The sequence below is a fragment of the Equus asinus genome, chromosome 13 (genome assembly GCF_041296235.1).
Source record: "Equus asinus isolate D_3611 breed Donkey chromosome 13, EquAss-T2T_v2, whole genome shotgun sequence".
In the NCBI taxonomy this organism is placed as follows: Eukaryota; Metazoa; Chordata; class Mammalia; order Perissodactyla; family Equidae; genus Equus; species Equus asinus.
This window is the reverse complement of record NC_091802.1, coordinates 30,761,640-30,785,083: the sequence shown is the minus strand read 5'-3', so window position 1 is coordinate 30,785,083 and position 23,444 is coordinate 30,761,640. Positions and strand designations below refer to the sequence as shown.

The 23,444-nt window shown below is 51.6% G+C and overlaps 1 protein-coding gene across 5 annotated transcripts; it reads right to left on the bottom strand.

The window, feature by feature from the left end:
- Positions 1-1,378: 1,378 nt before the first annotated feature.
- On the bottom strand, positions 1,379-23,154 carry LOC106837979 (E3 ubiquitin/ISG15 ligase TRIM25-like). 5 transcript variants are annotated; one of them, XM_070482951.1, is made up of 9 exons: positions 21,756-23,154; positions 17,795-17,848; positions 16,975-17,070; positions 13,961-14,194; positions 11,770-11,941; positions 7,678-7,704; positions 7,280-7,348; positions 7,102-7,200; positions 1,379-6,227 (listed from the first exon to the last, which is right to left on the bottom strand). In XM_070482951.1, the coding sequence occupies exons 1-9, from the start codon at positions 22,392-22,394 to the stop codon at positions 5,704-5,706; spliced, it is 1,914 nt and encodes a 637-aa protein (XP_070339052.1). In that variant the 5' UTR covers positions 22,395-23,154; the 3' UTR covers positions 1,379-5,703. The 5 variants fall into 5 exon arrangements, with proteins under 5 accessions (XP_070339052.1, XP_070339053.1, XP_044601950.2 ...); XM_070482952.1 differs by lacking the exon at positions 7,678-7,704; XM_044746015.2 differs by lacking the exon at positions 17,795-17,848.
- Positions 23,155-23,444: the final 290 nt, after the last annotated feature.

Below are 23,444 nucleotides of genomic sequence, written 5' to 3'. Positions count from 1 at the left end.
TCTGAACTTCTGAGAGGAAGTAACTGTTCAACACGGAAAATCTTGTCACAAAAGATGGGCGTGGGAAATCATCAGTCATTAGGCATTTTCACCCAAATTACCCCTTCAGTGAGTCTTTCTTATTGCATCGCTATCTCTTCTCTTCCCCTTCACTCCTAGATCCACTTTCTTAGAGCCTTCTCACAGTTTATGAGTTAAGATTGTTCCACAGTAAAATGCAGGCAAGCTACCAGGCCAGGGTCAATAAAGGCTGGGGATCCATCCATTACTTAAGATGCAATGGCACTTCAAGAGCACCTAGGAAGTAGCAAGAAGAAGATGTAAGACCCATGAAAGAATCAAATATTATGAATGGGTCACTCCAGCAGGGCACAAGTGACTTCAAAATTAGGCCCTCACACATACACACACACACACATACCAGCACTCACAGCCTTGCTGTGCTTTACTGAGAAGTTGAAAGTACCGTCTTGAACTTTTTATTGGAACAGAAGAGCATCCCATGACAGTTTAAGCGGCATCTCTAAATGGGAGGACAAATCTGTAACTGACATACTGAGTATTTTTCTGGGTACAGTGACAGTGAGGAAGAAGAAATCACAAGAAGAGGGGGAGGCGAGATGAGAGTGAGCAAAACCCAGGACTTTACACCCTGGGGACTTGACACAAGAGAGAAGAAACTTGGGAGCTGCTTTTAAGAACAGTGTGTTTTATTCTGACAGGTTGGTCAAGAAGGGTTCATCCGAAGTTTGCACGTTCCACCACCTCTATTCTAACACTAACTGGCGTACTGCAATGCAATTTTGCTGCTAACCACCTGGAGTCAGCATTAGGCTCCACAGGCCAAAGGGTCACAGTCCCAACAAGACTGCACTCACTCAAGACACCAGCCACACTTCAGGGGTCACCAGGCCACCCACACTTCTGACCAACTGGCTACAAACCCTGAAGGTTCCCATGATGTCTTAGTCTGTTTGGGCTGCTATAACAAAAATGCCATAAACTGGGTGGCTTAGGCAACAAACATTTATTTCTCACAGTTCTGGAAGCTGGAAGTCCAAGATCCAGGTGTTGGCAGATTCGGTATCTGGTGAGGACCTGCTTCCTGGTTCATAGGCGGTTGACTTCTTGCTCTGTCCTCACACGGCAGAAAGAGTGAGGGAGCTCTGTGGTGTCTCTTTCTTAAGGGCACTAATCTCATTCACGAGGCTCCAACTTCAGGACCTTATCACCTTCCTGATCACCTTGAACACCCTCACATTCAGGGTTAGGTTTCAACATTTGAATCTCCAGGCAACACAGACATTCAGTCTATAGCACATGACCTTCCTCAGGTTCAGTAACTCACTAGAATCACAGAGCTCAGAAAAGCACTATATTTATGATTACAGTTTTATTGTAAAGGATACAAATCAGACCAGCCAAACGGACAGACATAGAGTGAGGTCTAGGAGGGAGCGAAATGCAGAGCTTCCACACTCTCTCCCTGCAGAAAAAGGGTGCATCACCTTCCTGGCTCCTCAGTGTGTTCAGTGGAGCCTCAGGGTCCAGAGATTTTAGTCGGGGTTTCGTTACGTAGGCATAACTGACTGACTCTCTGGCCACAGGATTCGATTCAATTTCTAGTCCCTCTCTCCTTCCTGGTGGTCAGGCTGGCTCAGAGTCCCAACCCTCCAAGGCTGATCTTTCTGTGACCAGGCCCAATCCTGAGTCATCTCATCTCTTGGCCTAAACTCAAGTGTGATCCAGGGGCTCAGGAATAACAGACACCCCTATTACTTGGGAAATTCCAAGAATTTAACATCTCCCCACCAGGAACCAGGACAAAGGCCGGGCGAAGTCTTTATTCTACAACAACCTCAAGTCCACACCTCCTGTAACTCCTATCCCTATTCAACAGCAATAAAATCCACTGGACAGGGCCCATTGCTGGCCTCAGCTGTTTTTTGTGTCATTCTTAAAAATCTTTATTATAGAAACGCTCAAGCATAATCAGCGATAGAAAGAATATAATGAACCCGCACATTCCCATCAGCGTCTCGCTGATTATCTGCATGTGGCTTACCCTTTCATGCACACCCCCCTGCCCTTCTCCATACCGCTCATCCTCAGATTATCCTGAAGCAAAGCCCAGAAGGACATCCTATGGTTCTGAGAATTCTTTATCAAAAGCTTCCCAGGGGGTGCTGCACCCACGGCAGTCTTCACATGGGCTATAGGCACGCTGAAATCTCAACTCCCTGGGGGTGAGCTTCCAGAGGCCCTGGGCAGCAGCCTCCCACGGTGGGCACCTCACTGGCTGACTCCAGCATACAGATCAGTACCATTTTCTACACGCACTGCGATGCCAGAGAGAACACCAAGCACCACTGGATTACATTCAAGGCTTCTAAGGCATGTCATCAGCCTCGCCCTGGTATTTCTCGTGGGATTCCAAAGGTTCGTGTCCACAGCCCTGATTATCTCCTAAAGAACCAAATCTAACAAAATAAGCCGAAGGAATAACAGCTCAAATACTCCTAATTAATTAAAATCAATTGGGGGGTGCTGAATAGGTAAGAGATACAATGTCAGTATTAGTTATAGATTACAGATCCATTTCAGAGTAATTAAAACAGGGCAACCAAGGGGCTGGCCCAGTGGTGCAGTGGTTAAGTTCACACACTCCAAGTCAGCAACCTTAGGTTCACCAGTTTGGATCCCAGGCACAGACTCACACACTGCTTATCAAGTCATGCTGTTGCAGGCATCTCACATATAAACTGGGAAAGATGGGCATAGATGTTAGCTCAGGGCTAATCTTCCTCAAAAAGAAAAAAGCTGGGGAATCAACCAAGAAATCTTAAATAATACAGATTTGACCCTGACCTTGGGTTTGTCATGTCAGAGTGACTGGGACAGTCCCTAATACCTGAAGAGTATTTTTATGTTTGTGTTTCTGGGAATTTCTAACACGTCCCCAGGGTTCAGGGTTGATCCCTCACACACTCCAGGAGGAATCTCCTCCACGATGGGATGGGGAGAGCAGTGAGCAGAGTCATCCAATACCTCCCCATCAGACATATTCTGCAAAATGAAAAATCAGAGGGATACAAAGTTTCCTCCCACTCTAGGACTCAGCGGCCCTGCAAGGCCAGGGAATGTGAGGCTGGAGACCGCAAGGTGCACTCCTCGATTGACATCTCCAAAGCGCCTGTCACAGAGCTCGGCTTGGGTCACCTACCTGCTCTCATAAACAGAAGGAGGAGTCTTCCCCATCCTGAGCTGTGTGTTCACCAGAGAAGAGGCCTCTCTGTGGCCCCTACTTGTGCAGAAGAGAGCCGCGGCACGACCCGAGGATAAGTCATTGGCACTCTCCTCCCCTAAGCCCGGCTGTTTCCCAAGTATGAACTGGCTTCAGACAGGTTTTTCTTTCAGAAGATCAATGAAGTTGCTTTTCATCATCTCCAAAAGCAGAGAAAATCCCCAAGGAACTCCTCTTCCCAGTAACAAAGGAAGAAAACTTTAAAGAACCACATTTCGGCTCTTGCAGGGATGTCTTCCCTACAGAGATGATCTCTCTCCCAAGGAAGTGAAAGTCCTTGGGAGAGGACACAGATCAACACATCTGCCGGGAAGGCCAAGTGCTCCTGGCCCGAATGGCGTGCCCTGGAATTCCAGCACAAGGCCAGAGATGCGTTATGTTCTCAAATTTCCATGTGAGAAGGTCTGGGGTCCCCCTTCCTTCCCCAGAGATGACCTCTTTTGCATATCACAAGGAGCCTGACCTGAGCTCTCCTCTTGGAAAGCCCAGAGCCGGACTCATTTCACCACAAGAGGTAAAATTTCTACCACTTTGGGGATGACAACATCAGGATATGAGGAGCTTGGGAAATTCCAGCAGTCCATTCACTCCTGCCCTTAGTGGACTGGGGTTATTTTCACCGCACAGAAACACTGCAGGAAAAACAGCCCCTTGTGCTTGAGCACTGTAACTTGTTCCCTCCCTGGTCCTTAAAGTCTTCCTGAGCCCTAGCCTGGTCAATCCCCCATCTGGAACTGCCTCAGACAAGGAAGAGAGCAGAAGCGGCTAGAGCCGGTGACAGGTCCATGCAAGGGCCAGCGCTGGGTCTGCAGTGCGTGGCCAAGGATGAACAGGAATGTTGCTGTTTCCCAGGAGATCTGCCAGAAGGCCCTTTTGGCTATAGGTTGTCATCCCAGCAGGTGACCTAGGATGGTCCCTGAGGCAACTACACATGGTCTCTCTGCATGACACAGGCTTCAGATGTTGGGCTTAGCTGTCACTCCACTGTGTTGGCCACAGTGGTATCTAACCAGCCAGTCCAGCATCTCACAATCCTGGGGAGGGGAGGCTGTCACTGAGGAGAGTTATCCTTAAGAAGGCAAGACACTCTAGGGGCCGGCTCTGGGGCCGAGTGGTTAAGTTCGCATGCTCCACTGTGGCGGCCCAGGGTTCGGATCCTGGGTGCGGACGTGGCACCGCTCATCAGGCCACGTTGAGGTGGCATCCCTCATCTCACAACTAGAAGGACCTGCAACTAAGATATACAACTGTGTACAGGGCGGGGTTGGGGAGATAAAGCAGAAAAAAAAAAAAAAGATTGGCAACAGTTATTAGCCCAGGTGCCAATCTTTGGGGAAAAGAAAAAAGGTTGGCAACAGTTGTTAGCCCAGATGCCAATCTTTAAGAAAGAAGGCAAGACACTAAGAGCAAAATCATCACACTTCCGTCAACCCAGGTCAGTGTCCCTCTTGCCCTGAGGACTTCCTTGCCCCAAAGCCTAGGCTATGGGAAGAAGGCCTCCAGCCAGGCTCCAGAGCTGCAGCCAGAGGGTGGCTACGGAGATGCCTTTCACGACACTGGGGAGTGGGAAGGGTTTCTGTCCACACGGGACCTGGGTCACCTTGACATCGAATCGCAAATTCAGCATTGGCTGATTCAGATCATGCTTTGAAGCCTTAGGCTGAAAAAGTTCCTGTTCGATTAAACCTTTCAAAACCATTGACTGGGGTGATGAGGGGTGCAGGAAACCAGGGAAGCAGGGCTACCTTCCAGTGGAGGAGGAGGACACGCTTCTGGGGGAGAGTCTGGTCTGGGAGGAGGTCTGCTGTGGTGGTTTCCCTCAAGCACCAAAAATAACCAGGAGTCTGAGCGCTCACCCCACGCCCGACACGTGGGTAGTGGGGGCTGACTAACATTGAAATCCCATGACTGTGGAATTTTAAAAAATCTATAGAGTTCAATAGCCCTATAGAGAGTAATCAAAACACGAAAATCTGAAGGCCACTCCGGAGAGCAACCGGACATACACCAAGGGACGCAAGAAAGATCCTGCAGTGGCTACAGATTTCTCCAGGAGGAAAGGGGCAGTAAGGACTTGTCCCCAAAAGCCCCATCCAGCTGCCCAGCAGCCTGGAGAGCTACCAAAACAAGAGGGAGGAGGTCCCCCTGCCCTGATGGGCGCCGGGAGGTAGAAATGCTTCCTCACCCACAACACAATCACTGCCACCCCACCCCTTGCCTTGGCCAAATCCCTCCTCTATCCCATCTCCCCACCCTCCCACCTGCCACCCACTCCCCTCCCATCCTTTCAACTTAGGGACTCTCAGGGAAGTCCTCCGAGAGAGCTCCACCTGCAGCATTTTCACTAGAGTCTTGGGCACTCCACTGGTAGTCAGCCAGAGACATTGTCCATGGCCTGCCTACTTGGAGGAGCAGATGGACAGCGTGGCACCTGCAGAGAACACCCAGAAAGCCGGGTACAGAGCTTCAGTAAAGTCCACCTTGAACGCATACATCAGGTGGACCTTGTCAGTGACAGCGAAGAAAATGACAAAGCCGTAGTCGCAGTTGAGAAGCACACCAACCCGCGTGGCCTTGAAGGGCAGAGTTTTCTCCACTCTCTTGTGCCAGGCAGAGATCTTGGTGTTGAACTGCTCCACGCACCAGGAGGAGCTGTTGCGGCCGAGCCGGCTCCCGGGGCCCTGCCGTTGCATGCTGCCATAGCAGATGCCCACCCCACAGTTGTTCTTCCGCAGCTCAACCTCCCAGTAGTGGACCCCTTCCTTGTAGCAGTGCAGGCCCAGCACCTGAGAGCAGGAAGTGAACCTCTGAGGATGGGACTCATAGCTCTGGGGTACGTCAGCCACAGAAGCTACGGTGTAGTTCTTTGACAGAGCCACATTGCTGTGGGCGGTGTTGCAGTCCAGGATGACTCTAACAGCATCTAAGAAAGCATTACCCCAAGGAATCAATTAGTAGGGGCTCAAAGCACTCTCACTTTTAAACTTTTCCCCAACAGGTAGTATAGTTTCATTTCTTTTATCTATCCATCCATCCATGTGTCCATCCCTCCATCCATCCATCCAGCCATCCCTCCCTCCATCCATCCACCCGGCTATCCATCTATCCGCCCAACTATCCATCCATCTGTGCATCCATCCACATATCCACCCATACATCAACCCATCTATCCATACATCCATAACCGAGGCCTAACTGAGAGTGTAAAATTCCAGAGACAGCAGGAAGAATGAGAGCCAGACTCCTGGCCAGGGGACTGACCTTGGGAGACAGGACAGCGAGGGCAGGAGGAAGAGGGTATAGAATCAAGTGAGATGACAATAACTAAGAGGATGAGGGAGCCCCTCCCAGAGCGCCTCTCTTCTCTGTGAAGCAGAGGATGCTGGGGAGCACCGGAAGAGGGCTGAGGTTTCAGCAACTGGGAAGGTCTTCGAATGGCAGGGGCGTCGGCAGGAAAACCAGAGCAGGAGGGCCGGCAGTGGGATGCCCAGTGATATCCGGGGCACAGAGAAAAGGATGAACTGTGTTCAAGCAGAGCTGGGGTTGAGCCAGAATGGACAGCCAGACGAGGATTTAAAGAACTGATTATGGAATCTAGGCTGCCTACGACGGGAGGTGAAGGAAGGCAGGTGCTGACAGAAGGGAGAAAGCAAGGGTGCAACAAAGCAGAGAACAGGCGAGCAGCTGACAAGGGAGAGGCTGACCACGCTGGACAGAGGCGAGGCGAGAAACTGGGCAGAGCCACGCAGGAGAGACCGAGAGCCAGCAGGACCGCTTGCCAGAGCCGAAGTACTCACACTTCAGGAGCTCAGGTCTGGACCTGGCTAGAAAGGCCTCCAGCACCTCGTCCCTCAGAGACCTCGAGTTCGCCTGCGGGGTGGTGGTTTTGGCTCCAGCTGAGTAAGAAAACAGAGAGTGGCTTCTAGAACAAACTCAGAGTGGACACCCCACTGCCCCTTGTTCACAATAACTCACCCTCCAGGCCAACTTCTTTTGAATCCACTATCAATTCCAGGGCTTCAAAGGGAAATGTTCTGGGTGGGGCTGGAAATGAGGGAGGAGAAACATGAATTGGGGACATGACACAAAATGGCCTCTGCTCCCTTCCAAGCTGATTTTCAAGAACCACTTCCACAAAACACACTCAGATAACTGGGACAACACATGTGCATCCAGACAGGGCCACAGTCATCTGATTGCCTCATACTTGTCTTCTCCTCCAACCTCAGGCCTGTCCGCTCTTCCAGAACACACTCATAGAACGCAGGCCCCGTCACAGACTCTTGACAAGACAGGTCAGCTGTCCCTGCCGGCACTGAGTTCTGTGCTCAGGCAGTCTCAAGAAACAACAGATGCAGAAACGTGCAACTTACCAGGTTTCTTGGTATTCTTTTTGCCTTCTGAAGAAGAAAATTTTCAGAATTCAGGTATTTTAAAGCACAATGCAATGGAACTTTCAAAACACTGTAATAACAATCATTTGCATGAATTCTACCCATAAAAATAAAGCTGGTATGTTTTGCCTTGAAAAATATAAGAGGTCAACAGGCGAATGATTCTGTGGTGACAGAAACCCACATCAGTGGTTGAGGGGGCAGGGACTGACCAATAAGGAGCATGAAGAAATTTTCTGGGGTAATGGAAATACCTCTTTTTAAGATTTTATTTTTTATTTTTCCTTCTTCTCCTGAAAGCCCCCCAGTACATAATTATATATTTTAGCTGTGGGTCTTTCTAGTTGGGGCATGTGGGATGCCACCTCAACATGGCCTGATGAGCAGTGCAAGGTCCGCACCCAGGATCCAAACCAGTGAAACCCTGGGCCACCGAAGCGGAGGCACGAACATAACCACTCGGCCATGGGACCAGTCCCAGTGGAAATTCTTTATCTTGATTTGGGTAACACACACATAGGTATTTGTCAAAATTTATCTAACTGTACATTTACAATTTGTGCATTTTACTGTAAGTGAATTATATCTTCACAAAAGAAAAAAATGCAAAAAAGACAAATAGAAAGTCAGCAAAAAAACATGCTGGCCAAGTATCACAATGGTCTTTACAAACTCTCTAGAGTGTGCAGGGATGGGAACTGAGTTTAGCTAAAACAGTGGTTCTCAAAGTGTGGTCCCCAAACCAGCAGCATCTCCATCACCTGGGAACCTGTAGGAAATGCAAATTCTCAGGCCCCACCCCAGACCAGCTGAATCTGAACATTTGGGGCGGGCCCAGCAATCTGTGTTACGAGCTCCCCAGGTGACTCTGATACAGACTCAAGTTGAAGTGGGCTACATTTCGGGTTCACTCGGCCACCTTCCCTGCCACTGGCATCAAAAGGGGGTTTGAGATCTTACCCCTGCCCGCCTGCAGGAGACTTTATGTTACAGACTAGCCTCGCTCTCTCCTCTTGTCCCCAACAGACCCTCCCTCCGTCCCACCTGGCCCATTTGTCTTCACTCTTCCCTCATTTCCTCACCCTCCACTCCTCTCCTGCCCACCCTCATTGAACCAGCATCTTGGGAGGTCCCCAGGCTGCAAGGCCGGCCTAGGGCACAGGGCCCCCGCCCGGGTCATCACAAGCCTTAGGAGTCTCATCTACACTGTGACTAGTCCACCCCTCCTTGCCTATTTCCCCATCTCCGCCTGGTGGCAGCATCCACAGCTCCCGCGGGCTAAGGCTGGGGCCTGTGATCTGGGGCAGCAGCGAGGGAGCTCTCAGGGGGCGTGTGGCTTGAGAAGGATACAGGCCTACAGTGTTTTTCACCTACTCTTCCGCTTCCCTTTGCCTACAAAGTGCCTTTCTACATTTTCCAGCTCAGCTACGGGCTCCCTCTCCATCTGCATCCCAGCCCTTGACTCTGCTCCAGGGATGGACTCCACACACCTGTCTGCCAAAGACAACCCAAACACTGACACAACCGACCACACAAACAAGCCCAGAGTTCTCTCACCCACCAACACCCAGCGCTGTGGGCATCACTCTTCGGTGCACACGGACTTTTCAGGGAAGCAGCAACAGCCAAGAGTTCCGGGGCACAGTTAGGGTCTTTAAAGAGCTGTCACAATCAGTGTCCGTTGTAAATGTCACTCACAATCATCCCGCACAGTCGATACCGTTAATGTCCAAATTTGACAGATGAGGAAACTGAGGACCAGGTGCCTTCTCAACAAGGTGACACAGCCCCTCAGGGGACAAGAATTGATTCTCGGGGGGAGAGGGGGAAGTCTTACTCTTTTTATGTACAAAAGCACAGTACACAAACAGATATACACATAAGTGTGGCATTAAAATTTCATGGGCAGGGGCAATCAGAAAAAAAGAGTCTAACGTGGCTCAGGGAGTAAGGCGACAAGAGGGCAATAGTGAAAAGCAGGTCGGGGAGCGCTTAACAACAGGAGCACATTACAGCTGAAGACGGGGCAGCTCTGAGCTGCCAGCTCAGTGTAGCCTCCGCTGCTCTGGGACCACCATCCGTCTCCTCCAGGAGGCTTTGCCCAGGGCTAGAACTTGGGTGTCCTAAGTATTTCTCAAGACAGCCAGCTTGGGTGATCCTGCTGCTCCAGACAGCCTGCATATCTAATGCTGATGGGCCGGACCCCTCAGGGAACCAGGGGAGCTCCTGCAACAGCCCCTTCAACTTCTCCTCAGGGGGTCTTGTAGCCACATTTCTCTCCAGAAGCACCTGGGCACCTAAGGTGACTCGGGATGGGTGTGCCCCTCTGGAGGTATGCGACGCCTGTGTCAGCCAGAGGACCAGCCACTCACAGCCATGCTGTTGCCACAGGGATAGCAGTGGTGTTACCTACTCAGGACATTCTTCACAGGGCCAAAGGGTTTGGGTATGAGCAATCGCCATGCTCTCCACGGTCCCTTGTCCCAAAAAGAAGGGGTCAACTCATTCAGCTGTTTCAAAGCAACCGTCAGAGCCAGCTTTGCCACAGGCGGGCAGGTAGAGGATTGGCAAAAACACTCATTTCCACTGACCTTCCCCATCCATTCATTTACAAGAACTAGAAACAGGAAAAGAGAAGGACCAGCTTGGGATTTTCCCTCTCCTCTCTGGCTTAAAACATAGCCAAGGCTGAGTCTCCACCAGCACCCAGCTCCGGGAGCTCTGAACGCTCGCTGTGCTTCCGTTTCTTCCAGCATATGGTGGGGATGATTCCCCTCGCTCAAGGGAGCTGGGATCAGACGCCTGGCGTGTAGTGCTAGTTCCCTTCCCTCTGGTTTTCTCTCTCCCCCTGCCCCCTGACTAGGGATCGCTGGTGCAACAGGAAAACAAGTATGTGTGGCTAATCCACCAACAGCTTCACCCTCCACAGCGGAGCCACGCACACCTGTTTCAGAAGCCCTTTGGCAAGGACACTCGGCTTGCCGAGCTGAAACTCAAGCCCACCCCCTGGACTCCACAGCAAAGATTCACTACGAACCAGGCTCGGTGCTAGGCACCGCGGAGAGAGTGTTCAATGGGAAACTGCTCCAGCGCCTGCCCAACAAAGATCACAATCCGATAGGCGAGACAGACGGGATCAGCAAGGAAGAGTAAAATGACAGATTTACAAAGGGGCCCAAGGGGTGATGAAGATCCTGGGACCTAGTCAGGGGAACGAGAAGGGTGACAGGGGAGGTTGGCTGAGAAATGTAATGTTTTAACAGATCTTCAAAGGATGAGAGGAGTTAACTTGTGAAGACGGTGGTGTATGAGCTTTCCAGACAGCACGAAGGGCACATACAAAGGCCCTATGGCAGAAAGATTAGCATATTTGAGGAACTGAATGCAGAGAGATGCATGGCAGGAGGTGGCACTTCAGGGCTGGAGAGACAGACAGGGCCTGAGGCAGGGACTTGTAGGTCAAGGTCAAGAGTCTGGTCTGTAATCTAAGAGCAGTGGAAATTCCCTGAAAGGGGTGAGGGGGACAAGGTCCCAGCAGGTCAGATTTGTATCCTGAAAAGCTCTCTAGGGCTGCAGCAGTGGATGCAGAGGGACTATTTAGGAAGCTGCCACAGGTGATGGCAACAGAGAGCAGGCCGGTGCTGGCTGATATAGGACCAGGGACCTGGTCAGCAGATATTTAAGATGCAAAATTGGGGGATGGATTGGATAGGAGGGGAAGGAAAACAGATGGAAGGAGAAGTTCTAGGTTTCTCTGATGCCAAAACTAGCCACACCCCCACCAAATACCCTGACAACCCAGCTTCCATTCAGGACCCATCTGAGTCGGCCGCAAGATCACAGCTAAACAAGCCCATCCAGAAAGGCCCAGCATAAGATCCAGCCCCCAGAAATGATTTAGGAAGGACCGCGACAATCTCAGGATGAAGCAGAGACTCCCCACGTCCCCCCAGAGGAAGGGCAGATGAGCCAGGACCCTTGAACTCAAGCCCCACTGCTCCAGATCATGACCCTCCCCCTAGCCCAGAGCCCCCAAGGGACTCATCCCATCTCAGGGGGCCCAGTGGTTACCTGAGCCAGGGGGCTCAAGGGGCTTCTTGTCCTGGGACTGTTGGATATACTGCTTCAGCTTGCTTTTGAGGTCTAAGGTACCCTGGCAGACGCCCTTGATCAGCTCCTGATTCAGCTCCACCTTGGGGACGTAGACTGGCTTCGTTGAGACTCCTTGCAGTTTTGCCGCTTTCTGGAACAATCCAGGGAGTTAGGGCAGGGAACTCTGGTGAAGCCAGGGCCAGGGCTCAGGTCTCATGAACTGCGGGAGGAGCTTCCCTGTGCCCAAGGGCACTAAGTCAAATCAGCCTTCTCAAATTACAGACCAGAGGTCCCAGGGTGAAACTGCCACTTTCAGACACAGCGATCTGGAGCGGGAAGGGCCCTGGAAGTCACTCACCAGACAGACGGGGAAATTGAAGTCAAGAAATGACAAGTGTCCTGCCAGGAACGCTACCAGTTAGTGTCACAGACAAAGTTGGGACGAGTCCCCCGACCCCCATGGATAATGCTCTTTCCTCTCCTCCAGCTGTGGCTGAAAAAGTCTGGGGGACGCAGGACCGTCTCCATCCCTCGAGGACCAGCTCTGAACACATGTTCTGAGCGTTCAAGGATGCCTCAAGGGATGCGGCTGGGGCACATCTGACGGAGAGGGATGGTCTGACTAAAAGCCCCAACCTTGAGACAACATCAGGTCAGACAGTATCAAGAGGCCCACACATGGGCCTGAATCCTTCTCAGAGAGCTTGGTGCAGCCACTGCACAAACAGGAATGAGCACCTTAGAGGAAACTGAATGCCACCCAGCCCGGTCATGGATAGAAGTCTGAGCAGGGAGAAGAGAAGGCTCCCTTCTCACTCCTATACCTTCCCCATGACCTGAACAAGGATTACGGACCTTGGAGGTGTCACAGCACGTCACCCAGTTGATGGGCTCAGTGGAACACCCACTGCATGCCAGGCACTCTGCTTCACGCTGGACATGCCAGCAGGAAGAAGGGCGGTAAGAAGGGATGGGCCCTGCAGAAAAGGATGAGAAATCAAGCAAGATGAGATGTTGTCTAGTGCTATAGCAGAGGCTGTAGTGTAACATGCTCTGGACCACAGTAATGGCAGAACAATGGGGCCCAAGGAAGACAGGGAAACTGGAGTTGCCCCAGAAAAAGGACAGGATTCCCTAGGCAGTGAAGGTCGGCCGTGGCATTCCCATGCAATGCCTGTTGAGTCTGAGGAATGGTGAGTGCCTGTGATTACAGCACGGGCCGGGGCTGGGTGGCAAGAGATGAGGCTGCTGGCAAAGGCAAGGCCTGGTCACCAAGGACCTTGTGGGCCACCTTAAGGAACATGAAGCCACAAAGGGCAGGGGGTCTGTGCTCTAGAAAGACACTTCAGGGGCCTTGCGGAGGACAATGGGTAGAAGTGGGTGGAGGCATACGTAGTAGGCAACATTCTAAGATGGCTCCCAATATTCCCACGGTGCCCCCCTGCCTGGGTACACTGCCTACATAATCCGCCCCCTTTGGAGATAGACAGGATGGTGAATAGGATAGGATTCACTCCTTAGATTAGGTTAGATTACGTGGCAAAATTGAAGGAATGCTGCAGATGTAATTAAGATCCTGAACCTGGTGGTTTTGAGTTAACCAGAAAGGTGATTATCCCAGTGGGCCTGACTTAGTCAGGGAGAACCCCTTAAAGGACAGCCTGGGCCTTCCTGGAGGTAGAAAGTCTCCACTGGCTTTGAAGTAGTAAGCTGCCAAGTTGAGAGAGGGACACATGACAAGGAAGTGTGGCAGCCCCCAGGAACTGAGAGTGGACACCAGCTAACAGCCAGCTAAACACTGGGACCTCAGTCCTGCAACCACAAGGAACTGAATTCTATCAACATCACGTGAGCTTGGAAGACATCCCTCAGTTCCAAAAGGAACGCAGCCCACTAGCCCAGCCGACATGCAGATTGCAGCCTTGTTAGACCCTAAGAAGACAAGACTCCTGAGCCACAGAAAGTATGAGACCATAAGTGGATGTTCTTCTAAGCCACTGCATTTGTGGTAAGTTGTCAAGCAGCAGAGAAAACTAATACAGTGTGTGTCTCAGGGATGCTTACAACGATCTCTCACAGCCCCAACTCCTGGAGAGCCCCACTGCACCTATACTCAACATCAGAATGCCAGGCAGAAAGAGCATTCAACAACGCCCTCATCAAGACCCACCTCCAGAAACTCAAACTCGTCCCCCTTATTCAGGGCAAGTTCAGTCTCCTCCTTCAGATTCTGGATCTCACTCTTCTTCTTGAGGAGGACCTGGTAGCTGTGGTCAAACTTGCTGCTGACCCTCTTCTCCTCTTCCTCTATCTTTTGTATCGACTTGGCCTCCAGGGCACTGATGAGAGCTTTCATTTCCGTGAATTCTTCCCTAAGCTGCTCCATCCTCCTCTGTGTAGCCTCCTAAAAGGGCGAAAACAAGAGGGCATCCATCAGACTGGCAGGAAGCGAAGCCTGCAGGACCACGGTGGCGAGCTGTGGAGCAGCACGAGCTCTTTCCTGGACTTCATGGGAGTGCAAATGGGCACAACCACTTTGGGGAGCAAGTTGGCAATATCTGGTGAATGTGAAGGTGCTCATTCCCTATGACCCAACGTCTTGATCCAAGGAATATATTCTAGAAAAATTCTCATGAGGCCAGCCCGGTGGTGTAGTGGTTAAGCTGCTGCACTTTGCTTTGGTGGCCCAGGGTTCACCAGTTTGGATCCCCGGCACAGACCTAGGACCGCTTATCAAGCCATGCTGTGGCAGGCATCCCACATATAAAGTAGAGGAAGATGAGCACGGATTTTAGCTCAGGGCCAAGCTTCCTCAGCAAAAAAGAGGAGGGTTGGCGGTGGCTATTAGCTCTGGGCTAATCTTCCTCAACAAAAAAAAAAGAAAAATTCTCAGACACCTGCCCCAGAGACACACACAAGAATGCTCATGGCAGCATCGTATGAATTAGCAAAACCCTGCAAACAACTTGAATGTCTACCAATAGGAGCCTGGATACATAGGCTGCAAGTTATCCAGAGGACAGGATAGTAAAGAGAAATGAAAATTAATGAACTGGGATAAATTCCCGTGAGGGACAAATAACTTGTAGAAGACGCACAGTGTCATGCTCTTTTTATAAAGATTAGAAAGAAACAGAAGAGCAGTATTTATTACTAAAGGAATGCATACATACAGAATAAAAGGATAAAGAAACACATGGGAACGAACAAATGAATTCAGGATAGTGGTCCCTTCTGGAAGAGAGGACGGGGGGTATAAAAGGAGAAGCAAAGTGGGGGCTTTAACTGCCTTGGTGATATTTGGTTTCTTAAGCTGGGAAGCAGTAAATTGGTAATTTTTTTAAAGAAAGAGTATAAAGCTGTTCTAGAAAATATCATCCTCTAAAACCGTCCTGTCCAATACCATAGCCACCTGCTACACGTGGCGACAAAGTACCTGAAATATGGCTAGTCCAAAGTAAGATGTGCTCTAAGTGTGAAATACACATTGGCTTTCAAAGACTTAGTACAAAAAAAGGAACATAAAATATCTCATTAGTGCCCCTTTATTGGTTATATGTTGAAATGGTAGCATTTTGGATACACTGAGTTAAAATGTATTATTAGAATTAATTACACGTGTGAACCAAATGTGCTTAGAGCTACACCTGAGGCTCACATGATCTTGCTATTGGACGGCACTGCTCCAGGAGTTAGTCTCCCTTTACAGGTTGGGTAACCTCAATAGCTCAAAACCAAATACCACAGAGAGAAACACACAGGAGAGGGGCCGTATGCAGGAGAATGGCGTTCAATTATTTCTTTACCCAACTTTTGCTCTGCCACGTCCAATGGGACAGCCAATGTCCCTGAGTGTTCTCCTCTTCTTCCTTTCAGTGACAGACCACCCCTGGAGTTTAGACGGGCAGGTGGCTGCCCAGCCACAGACTACATTGCCCAGCATCCTCTGCAGCTAGGCTTGGTCATGTGGCACGCTGTCCCCAGTGCAGTGGGAGCAGAAGCGATATGTGCAACACACTTCTTCCCTGTCCCCCTTCTCACAGGCTGGAACAAAGACGTCATGGTGACTCAGCTTCAACCAGAGAGATGAGGCAAACCCTCTATGGAGTAGTGGGGCAACACAAAGGAAAGACCCTGAATCCCTGAATGATCACGTGGAGCAGAGCCGGCCCACCAGTCCGGGGTGCTCATGTCTGGCCTTGAGCTGTCACAGTGAGCAAAATAAACTTCTATCTTCTTTTAGCGTCTGACCTTCGGGGGTATCTTTGTTACCTGCCCCCAACCATACAGGGACTTTCACGTGCATCCTTTCATTTAGCCTCTAGGGCACCTTCAGAAAGTAGTTGTGATTCCGTTGTGCAAAAAGAAAAACTAAGGTTCAGATACCCGGCACCAGATCAAAGTGTTACAGACTAGGGTGTGACAGAGCTGGCATCCTCACCCAGATCTCACCTAATGAGGCCACGGCTGCCACATAAAGCTGGACGCTGCAGCTCCAGGACAGGATATGAAAACACAAATCCTCTTTCCGTAAAAAAGCAACGTAATCTTCTAAAAACTGTGAAACTAGAGGGAAAAAAACAGCCTAATCCTGCCTCTCCAACACTTGCACTACTAGCCTTTTACTATACCTGCTTCCAGTCGTTTTTCCTGTACTTCCTGTAATGGATTGAATGGTGGCCCAAAAGGATAAGTCCACATTCCAGAACCTGTGAATGTGACCTTACCTAGCAAAAGTCCTCACAGATGTAACTAAGGCAGGAACCTTGAGATGAGATCATCCTGGGTACCCTAAATCCAATGACAAGTGTCCTTCTTAGAGACAGAAGGGAGACGACACAGGGAGGAGGAGGCCGTGTGAAGATGGAGGCAGAGACCAGAGTGATGCAGCCACAAGCCAAGGACTGCCAGCTGCAAGAGGCAAGCAAGGATTCTTCCCTAGAACTTTCAGGGAGAGCATGGCCCCCTCGATGCTCTGGTTTTGGACTGGTGGCCTCCAGAACGGTGAGCGAACACATTTCTGTTGTTGTAAACCGACTTTGTGGTGAATTGTCACGATAGCCCTAGAAAACTAATACACTTCCTTTTTAGAAATAGAGGCACTCTAGTGAGCATACACTTCTGCTTCCCGTTTTTCTCCCACTTAAACCTAACCACTTTTTATGTTAGAGCCCTGTCACTCACCCGCACATCCTGCTGCCTGGCTTTCACATCCTCCAGCGATCTCGATGCATCTTTGAGCCAACCGCGCATGACAGTAACTTTAGACTTCAGCTTCTTCTGTGGAGCAAACAAATCAGGATGAGACAGCACCTCACCCAGCCCCCACCCACCATCAGGCACCGTCTCCAGAATCTATCCCACAGGTGTTTCCACCGCCTGCCTGGAGCTTTTGGAAGCGTTCTCGTATTGACTGCCTCCCTTCATCCTTCCAGGGGGACAGGAAAGAAGTTACAGGATTTGGAGCAGGACAGACCAGAGTTCCAGTTCTGACTCTTGGCTGTGCAGCTGTCTCTCAGCTTAGTTTCCTTGGCCGAGAAACAGATGTAACTCTTCCCACCTCATAGGCCTAGCAGGAGGATGAACTAAAAATGCAAGTCCTTGGCCCAGTGCCGGGATCTTGGTAAGGACAAACTGAATGCTCGCTGCTAATATAATGAGCTTCGTCACTAGGACCCATTTTACAGACAATGAAACTGAGGAAAGGAGGACAGCAAGGTGGCCAAGCTCACGCAGAGACAGAACAAGCTGGGACAGCTGCTTCAGAAATGACAGATGAGGTCATTCCAACCAACTCCCCCACTGCAAACAACCAGAAAGCAAACTAAATACTGGAGGGGACATCTGCTATAATGTAATGGAGTACAAACGAAGCAGGAGGATGAGAGCCAAGATCCGGGAGAAGGTAACCCAGGGAGATAAGCTGAGCATCTGGGATGCTCTCCCAGGGCCATCTGCCGATTCCAGAAGCCAGGAAGTGGGGGGCTCCACACAGCTCACTCACAGTCCACAGCTCACTCGGTAAGCCCCACAGGTGGGTACCTCCACGGGCTGCACCCTAGGAACAAGGAAGAGCCAGCGGTAGACCAGCCGCCAGTCAGCTCAATCCCTGAAATGAATCAAGGTGATTCAGAACCTGTAGGCCCTAGTCGCCTCCAGAAACAAGGGTAAATGATGTAGGAAGGAAGGGATATCACCCGAGGCCTCGCAGAATTGCTATACATTTTCATGATCAACAGCTGAGTGTCCTACCCCCCGCTCATGGAATACTGGCACTTAGAAAAGGGAAGGAAAATCACCAGCACCATAAGAATAGAGCCAGTGTTTATCATGGACTTACTATAGCCATCACTCTAACGCTTTCCATGGATTAACTTATTTAAGGCTGAGGACAACACAGGAGGCAGGAGGCCCCCACCCTTACAGATGAGGACACTGAGGTACAGAGCAATTCGGTGGCTTGCCCGGGGTCACATCACTATTAACTCGTGTTACAAGAGCCTGGCCTTACCCAATAGGCACATGAAAAGATGCTCATCATCGCTGATGATCAGGGAAATGCAAATCAACCCTACACTAAGATATCACCTTACACCCATTAGAATGACGAAAATATCTAAAACTAATAGGAACAAATGTTGGAGAGGTTGTGGAGAAAAAGGAACCCTCATACACTGCTGGTGGGAATGCAACCTGGTGCAGCCACTATGGAAAACATTATGGAGATTCCTCAAAAAATTAAAAATACAACTACCATACGATCCAGCCATTCCACTACTGGGTATCTATCCAAAGAGCTTGAAGTCAGCAATTCCAAAAGTCCTATGCACCCCAATGTTCGTTGCAGCATTATTTACAATAGCCAAGACATGGAAGCAAGCTAAGTGCCCATCAACAGATGAATGGATAAAGAAGATGTGGTACATATATACAATGGAATACTACTCAGCTGTAAAACAGAACAAAGTCATTCCATTTGCAACAACATGGATGGACCTTGAGGGAATTATGTTAAGTGAAATAAGCCAGTTAGAGAAGGATAATCTCTGTATGACTCCACTCATATGAGGAATTTTAAAATGTGGACAAAGAGAACAGATTAGTGGATACCAGGGGAAAGGTGGGGTGGGGGGTGGGCACAAAGGGTGAAGTGGTGCACCTACAACACAACTGACAAACAATAATGTACAACTGAAATTTCACAAGATTGTAACCTATCATTAACTCAATAAAACAAAAAAAAGAAGAAGAAAACATGAGCCCGGCCTTACAATTACAGGCACAGGTCCCAACTGAGAATGCTGGAAATTTCTAGAAAAAAAACTTGAACTTCCCCTAACTAGCTGACTCAACATACTGTGGCCCTCCCCTCCACTTTCCTGCCTCTCCCACTCCACTCGAGCATTCAGGGCTGAACCTGATCTTGACTCTGGATTTGAACAACCCAGTGACAGTCACTTGTAGGGCCAAAAACAGAAACTAAGGCCACACTAACCCCACCCCAAAGGCCCAAGTCACACAGGATGTTTCAGATTCAACCTCTGTGACAACGCCCTCTGACCGGGCCTCTAACAGTGGCCAAGATAAACTATGGGCCAAAGGCAGAAGGCTAGGCCCAGCCAGATCGAGCCTTGAAGGTCTCAGAGCTGGAAGAGACTCCAGAACACCCAGGGGCTGAGAACTGTTGCACCTCCAAGAGTCACTGTTAGCAATGCACCCCTGAACCTTACTATTTCAAAAGATTTTACCCACAATTAATCAAATGCACAGGACAGCCCCCTGATGGTAGGGAGGGGCCCTCACAGCTCCACACAAAAGGAAAGTGGCCCGAGGACTTCGACAGACATGACAATCTCTCAATCAATGGAAGAGAACTTTATAAAGTCTGAGGATCCTTCATGGACTGGGGGCTTGGGGCCTCCACATGGGAGGCACCAGAGTCCTAAGTCCACCCCACACCAGGGGCTGAGACAGGCCGGCCACCCACAGCCGGGGCTCTGCCCAGCTGGACCTGGCTCTGCCACCAGCAGTGAGCAGCAGCAAGGGGGGAGATGGCAGGGGAAGACGAGGATTAAAAAGCCAAGTGTATAGGGCACACAAATAAACTGGGCACTGACTGCAGGCTCCCGGCCCTGGAGGCTGAGAAAGAGTGGAGGCTCCGGGCCAGGCCGAGAAGGGCCCTCCTGCCCACACTTGCCTTCTGTCTCCATGGATAAGAACTCCTAGAAGGGCCTTTCGGCGGAAGCTAGGCTGCCCTGGTCCTCAGGGGCTGAGGCAAAGAAGACCTGGGCAGCCTGACCTACTCCGCCCAGAAAGCTGTCCTCTCCCCTGGGCCTGAGTAGCGGAAATGACGGTGGCGGTTCTTATGGAGTGTTTGCTGCCTACGCTGTCTATAGATGCCTCATCTAATCCTGCCCATACCTTCTGAGATAGGGACTACTGTCACCCGCTTTCAGGATGTCCCAGCTAGGAAGCAGAGCCAGAATTCAAACCCAGGCCTCAACATCCAGCTCTGCTCGGAGCCCGGGTCGACCAGCCACGCTGCCTGACACTGGGCCTGACACGGAACACTCACCACACAGCTCGTCCCTCCAGAGGCTCCCAACCACCTCGGAGGAGGGCAGGGCACGTCATTAACCTCATTTCACAGATGAGGAAGCCAAGGCTCAGAGAACTGCCATCACTTGCCCTAAACCACAGGCTGATGTGAGGCAGAGCGGGGCTCCTGGCTCCAAAGGCCAGGCAGGTTCTGCATGGTGACGGGGGAGACCCAGGTGGCTGGACCTGATGTCAACTCTGTTGTGTCTCAGAGGTGACCTTTCAGGCCATACCTGGAGGTCTGGCTCCTGAGACTCGGGGAACAAGTCCAGAGGAACCCAGCTCAGACCAGGAGAAGCAGACCAGCCCGGGGAAGGGCTATGGCCAGACGGGAGCAGGGCCCGCATCCTCGTCCTGGCGCTACTGCAAACCTCCTGCAGGCCTCACGTCTCCTTTGACAACACAAGGACAGCCCTTGTTCTCCCTGACATTGCTGCAAGAACGAAAGGAAATCAGGCCACGCTTAGGAGCCTAGACCGACAGAGCAAACGCAGTCTGATTACACCTTTCCAGCCTCTGCCTTGGGCCCACAGGGAAATTCCGATCCCCCAAACCACTCCGATCATCACAGACCCGGAAGGCCCCTTAGCAATCCTGCTGGTCCAACCTCCCTCTTTTGCTGATGACCACTCGGACCCAGGGGCCACATCCTGGGCTCAAAGTCGCACTGCCAGGAAGGAGGCCTCTATGGTGCAAGAGTTCGTCTCCACCTGGGGTCACATCCAGGGATTCTGGGGACTCTGCCGACCCTCCCTCTCCTCACCATCCTCTCTGGTCACTGCAACCTTCCAGCTGACCACAGGCTTTTGCTCACGTGACCTCAAACCTCCAGGAATGTCCCATGCTCTGGACTCTGCACACTCGGACAGCAGGCTGGTCCATGGGGAGAAACGCAAACTGGAGTGGAACCAGCTGGGGTCCCAGTGCCCACATGGCCTCTTACTGGCTTAGCTCTGGACCTCCATTTCTTCAACTGCTAAATGGAACTAATTATACCCACCTCATGTGCTGCCAGGTTTTAATGAGGGAACAGAGGCATGAACCTCCAGGGCTCATAGTCGACGTTCAAAACCCTCTACCAACCACCATCAGACAAGTACCAGGCTTAAGGCAAGCAACATCATCTGTGTCTTTGCTGGTCCCCTCCGCAAAATGGGGAGTAGAGGGTGGGGATGGGCCACGCGGGAGAGAGCAGTGCTGTATGTTCTCCCAGCCCCTTTCCACTGTGACATCGGGGATGTTCCTGGCCCAGCGAGGAACCCAGGCGATCCAGGGTATGCCGGCATGCCAGAGTGGCACAACCCAGCAGGCCCAGCAAGCCCAGCAGGCCCAGGCTGCCCCTCTGCGCCCTCACCCACCACCCCTACCTCCAGGTCGGCGCTGGCCTGGCTCAGGGGCGCAGGCGAGCAGCTCTTGTGCTCCACCAGGCAGATGTGGCAGATGCACTCGCCGTGCTCTGGGCAGAAGAAGTCCCGCAGCCTGTTGTGCTGGGGGCACTTGCGGCGCATCAGGTCGCCGACGGGCGGCTGCAGCGGGTGGTCCCGGAAGGCTGGGCTGTCGAGGTGCGGCTGCAGGTGCTCCTGGCAGAAGGAGGCCATGCACACGAGGCACGTCTTGACGGCGGCCTCCTTCAGGCAGTGGTCGCAGATCACCTGGGCGACGGGGTCAGAGACCTTGGCGGGGGTCTTGGCGCCGGCCTTGACCCGGGTGTGGGCGGCGCCACCGGCGGGCGGCGTCCAGCCATGGGGGAGCTCCTCCCGGGTCGGCTTCGCCTGCAGGAACTGCTCCACCACCGCGCACAGCACCGTGCTCTTGCGCAGCTGCGGCCGAGCCTGGTAGACGGCGCGGCACTGCGGGCACCCGTACGGCGCGCCGCGGGAGGCCCACGACGCGTCCAGGCACGCCCCGCAGAAGCTGTGGCCACACGGGGTGGTGACCGGCTCCTTGAAGGGCTCCAGGCAGATGGAGCACGACAGCTCCTCGGTCAGGGGAAACAGCTCCGTCATGGTTCTCCTGGGGCGAACGAGGGGACGCGCTGGAACCACGGCCGCGACTGCTGCACTGTCGACCCGGGTCGCCAGGAAATGAAACTGAGCGACCGGAGGGCAGGTCCCCACTACCTTTCAGAAAGTCACCTGAGGGCAAAGGGCGGGCCGGGGCGGGGGAAGGATGGGCGAGGGGGTGGGGCGGGCCTGTCAGGGTACCCGGGGAGCCAAGGTTCTGCGGTCCGAGTCGAACTAACGGGGCGCTGAGCACGGTTTCAGATGATCCTCCGACCCCCCAGGAGGCTTCCTAGGGTGTCTCTGCGGATGAGGAAACTGACGCGTCGGGTGGAGAACCCTGGATCCCCGGGGTCAGAGGCAGGATCCAGCCCGGCTTCCGCACTAAGGCGCCTGCAGCAAGTCCCTTCCTTCGGAGAACTCAGCCAGACCGGAGACGTCCCACCGCCCCCGCGGGCCAGGCTGTCATATCAGGACCCGCCTTATCAAATAACCGGAGCAACAGTTAAACGACGAACTTTCTCTTACTTTTTAAATCCTTCCTTCCTGTTTCCTGGTCCTGGGCTCTGGCGTATTGGCATACGATCCCTGATCTCTATAGACTGGAGTACATAATCACACACTTATCCTTAAGCTTGGTGATTTCTTTCCATACTCCCATGTAACAGGCTTTTTTTTCTCCATTTCTACTTCGCTGCGGTTTGGAGACCTTCCGGTTTAACAAAGGTTTTCTCTCAGCATACACACTTGCATTTATACACACATGCACTCAAAAAATAATGTTGGCATTACAGATTTTTCTGAAAATTGTATGTATAGATTTTTTTCTTTCATTTTTCAGGCTCTGTTTTCCCCCTCTGGCCTGGATGCAGGAAAAGTGGGTGTACAGGAGGTGAGAAGTGTTCAAGAGAGGGGATGGGGGACAAAGAAAAAGACAGTGTTTTGGGAGGAGTTAGCTGGAGTTGGCAGTGGGGACAGGGTGGGCAGCAAAAAATGAGAAAAAATGTCTTAGACTACCACTAAAGGTAACAGCTACCACTTATGGGGCACCTACTG

Coding starts and splice junctions, on each gene's coding strand:
- LOC106837979 (XM_070482951.1), bottom strand. CDS start 22,394: ATGACGGAGCTGTTTCCCCTGACCGAGGAGCTGTCGTGCTCCATCTGC. Junction 7,201..7,279: donor AAAAGAAGTTGGCCTGGAGG/GTGAGTTATTGT, acceptor TTTCTTACTCAG/CTGGAGCCAAAACCACCACC. Junction 6,228..7,101: donor CAGACCTGAGCTCCTGAAGT/GTGAGTACTTCG, acceptor ATGCTTTCTTAG/ATGCTGTTAGAGTCATCCTG.